Source organism: Terrapene carolina, unplaced genomic scaffold, assembly GCF_002925995.2.
Source record: "Terrapene carolina triunguis isolate 2854851 unplaced genomic scaffold, T_m_triunguis-2.0 Scaffold17931, whole genome shotgun sequence".
NCBI lineage: Eukaryota > Metazoa > Chordata > Testudines > Emydidae > Terrapene > Terrapene triunguis.
The window spans coordinates 1-3,474 of NW_020682282.1; the positions used below are offsets into that span (position 1 = coordinate 1).

Consider the following 3,474-nt stretch of genomic DNA (forward strand, 5'->3'; position numbering starts at 1 on the left):
CACCCCCTCACCAAACCCAGCGCTGCCCACACTAACCTGTGTTCAGGCTCCCCCCTCACTCCACACCCCCACTGCAATGCACAGCCAGGCTGCTTCCATTCCCTCCCCCTCCCCCCCGGGGAAGACAGTGGCTAACGCTGCATTAAACAGGGCTGCAGCCCCCAGACCCTGTGACTGCTATTTTCTCCCTGCTTCATTCCCGGCTCCCCACCCAAGGGAGCGCCCCGGGTAGACGTGGTGGCAGTGCCCATCCCGGGCAGGGGGTGGGCACAGGCCTGGGGTTTCCAGGACGCGCCCCGTGGTCACTCACCATCCAGCGCAGCCACAGGCTGGTCTCGCTGGCCGTCCGCAGGGTGACGTTGGCGGGCGCCACGTCCGGGGGAGCCTGCAGGGTCTGCATCCTCCTGGAGGGCACGCTGGGCGGGCTGGTGCCCACGATGTTCACCTGCCGCAGGCGGAAGCTGCGAGGAGCGGAGCCGAGTCACCGTGGGCAGGGAGAGGACTCAGGAGGGCTGGGGGCACCCCCCAAGTTCCTCACCCGGGGCTACAATACAACCCCCACCCCTGTCAGTGCAAAGCTCAGGGCGCCCCACCATCAACGCTGAACCCATGCTGTGCTCCGGGGGACACTAGGGGGCGCTGCTGCTGGGGAAAGGTTCAACCACATCTGGGACCCAGAGTTCCCCTCCCTGATGCTCTCGGGCTCCGCTACCTCCCCAGGTCGGGGCTGACACTGGGGGCACGGTGCTAGGGGAGGAGAGGCTCTGCCCAGCCCCTCTGGGGATACCCGTCTTTGGCAGAGGAAAGCCCAGCGCCCGATGGGCTGAGAAGATCCATTAGGGCCAGGTAGGGTGACCAGACAGCAAGTGTAAAAAATCAGGATGGGGGTGAGGGGTAATAGGAACCTATACAAGAAAAAGACCCCAAAATCGGGACTGTCCCTATAAAATCGGGTCATCTGGTCACCCTAGGGCCAGGCCCCCTTGCCACCCAGGGTGGGCGCCAGCTGCCTGCTGGGCGTGGAGGGGGATTGTAGCAGCCATGGCACTCGCCAAGCGCCGGTCCCCAGCACCCACCTGTAGTACATGTACGGGTGGAGGTTGGGCACCTCCATGGAGCGGGCATCGGGGTCGTTGGCCAGCTGGTGAATAAGCTCCCACTCCTCGTTCTCGCCGATCTGACCCACCTGTGGACAAGGGGGTGGCGTGAGGGCCGGTGGCGCTGCCTGCGCTGCACATGGGCCGTGCCGGTTGCTCCTGTCGGCACAATGTCCCAGCCCAAGGCGGCGGAGGCCGAGAGCTCCCAAGTGCAAGGTGCTGTACACCCCCCAATCGGTCTGGATTCCCGGCTCCTTCACCTCCCCCTCCAGAGACCCCTCACCTGAGCTTCCACCAGCCAGCGGGAAATGGAGGTCTTCCCGTCGTAGCCCGGCCTGAACTGGAGCGTGACGGAGCGCGGGCCGATGTTGGAGATGCCCAGATTGGTCGGCGCGCCGGGGAGCTCTGCAGGGAGAGGACAGGATGGGAAGGGATGTCCTGTCGCGGGGCCAGGGGGCACCCGCGCCCGTGGCAGCAGTGGGGGGATGGACCGTAGGGGAGAATGGCACAGCCACCGGAGCATCATGCCCACGCCCAGGCAGCCCTAGGCGCAGAGTCCCCCCCAGCACGAGCGGCCAGGCCTGGCCAACAGCTGCTAAGGAGCCAGCTCCTGCTCTGTGCTGCTCGGGCCCAACCTGACCCCCTGCTCCAGACCCGCTCCCAGCACGCTCTTCGGGGGGTGCCCTCCACCCAGGGCAGCAGGAGGGTGGTGATGGGAGCAGAAGGGGGCTGGGAGCCGGGTTTACCTGGAGGGACCCCGGAGGAGATGGTGGAGGAGGACAGTTGGCCCTGCCCCTTGGATGTCATGGCGGCCACCTCGATGGTGTAGGTGGTGAGGGCGGTGAGGCCGGTGACGCGGTACTCCAGGGTGACGTTGGGCAGGTAGTGCGTCACCCGTGTGTTGGTGCGGTTGTATTCCTCCCAGGAGATCCGGTAGCCTGCAAAACACAAGCCAGCCACATGCACACGGGCGGGTCACACTCAGTCCCGCACTGCGGGAACCTCCCCACCCCCCCCGGGGGGAGACACCCTTCAACTTGCCCGCACCCCTCCCCAGGCCACCGAGTGGGCCCCAGCCAATGCAGTGCCACCCTCATGCTTTGCTGGCAGAGGGGCCTCACTTCCCAGATCCCCCCAGGAGCCTGACAGCCCGGCGCAAGGGGTCACTAGCCAGAGGCCGAAGGGCAGAGCCAGCTCCTTGAGCCAACGCTGGTCCCTTCTGCCCCACACCCCTCGCTTGCCAACCCCTCTGCGGTTCGGGATGTTCAAGCCGCCTGGGGGGAGGGGGGGGTTGGGAAGGTCCCACCCGCCGGCTCTTGCCCCGAATTCTCCACCGAGTGTTCGCCACGGAGCCAGTTCCCCACCATCGTCCACAGCAACATCCGCCCGGTGTAGCGGGCGCTGCCCCGGCCACGCCAGCGCCTCCTTGGCACGCCGTGACGTGGAGGGAGCCAGACGTGGCTGGGATGCGGAGGATGGGGCCGAGAGGAGCGGGGTGGAAATGGGGTAACTGAAGCACTCCAGGAGAACGGCAGAAGCTGCAAGGACTTTAGGCCTCCCGCATGTGGGAAGGAAGGCGCAGGCGGCCGGGGAGACAGGACTGTCCTGCGGCACAGAGCGCGTTCCCGGCTGCGGCCTTGGGCAGCGCCAGGCTGCAGCTCAGCTGGGCCGGGGGAGGCTCCGGCAAGCAGCCCCCCGGGAGCCCCTTACCGGTCAGGATGCCGTTCTTCTCCAGGGGCTCCTGCCAGCTGACCTTCAGCGACGTGTCCAGGATGTCGCTGAAGCTGAGGTGCCCCACGGGGCCAGGCGCTGCCCAAAAAACCCCAACGCCAAGAGTTAGAGTGGAGCAAACTGCACATCTCAGCACCCCCTGTGCAGCCAGGCCGAGGTGAGCCGGGGTCTCCCCAGGGTGCTGGCCAGTGAGAGCGAGTGGTGAGCTGGAGCGAGCAGGGGTCTCCCTGGGGTCTCCCCCATGGGGAGTTGGAGGGAGGGGGGGGTCTCCACGGGGTATCCCCCAGGGTGAGCTGGAGCGAGGGGGGGAGTCACCCCGGGGTATCCCCCATGGGGAGTTGGAGCGAACGGGGGTCTCCCTGGGATATCCCCCATGGGGAGTTGGAGCGAGAGGGGGTCTCCCCCATGGGGAGTTGGGGCTCTCCCCGGGGTATCCCCCATGGGGAGTTGGAGCGAGCGGGGGTCTCCCTGGGGTATCTCCCATGGGGAGTTGGAGCGAGCGGGGGGTCTCCCCGGAGTATCCCCATGGGGAGTTGGAGCGAACGGTGGTCTCCCTGGGATATCCCCCATGGGGAGTTGGGGCTCTCCCCGGGGTATCCCCCATGGGGAGTTGGAGCGAGCGGGGGTCTCCCTGGGGTATCTCCCA

At 67.0% G+C, this 3,474-nt stretch overlaps 1 protein-coding gene across 1 annotated transcript; it reads right to left on the reverse strand.

Moving 5' to 3' along the window:
• Positions 1-193: 193 nt before the first annotated feature.
• LOC113408538 (protein sidekick-2-like) lies at positions 194-3,062 on the reverse strand (the record flags this gene model as incomplete). The annotated part of the gene is made up of 5 exons (XM_026661843.2): positions 194-461; positions 1,077-1,186; positions 1,381-1,502; positions 1,844-2,035; positions 2,808-3,062. Coding segments are annotated over 5 exons (947 nt in total), but the record flags the coding sequence as incomplete, so codon positions are not given.
• Positions 3,063-3,474: the final 412 nt, after the last annotated feature.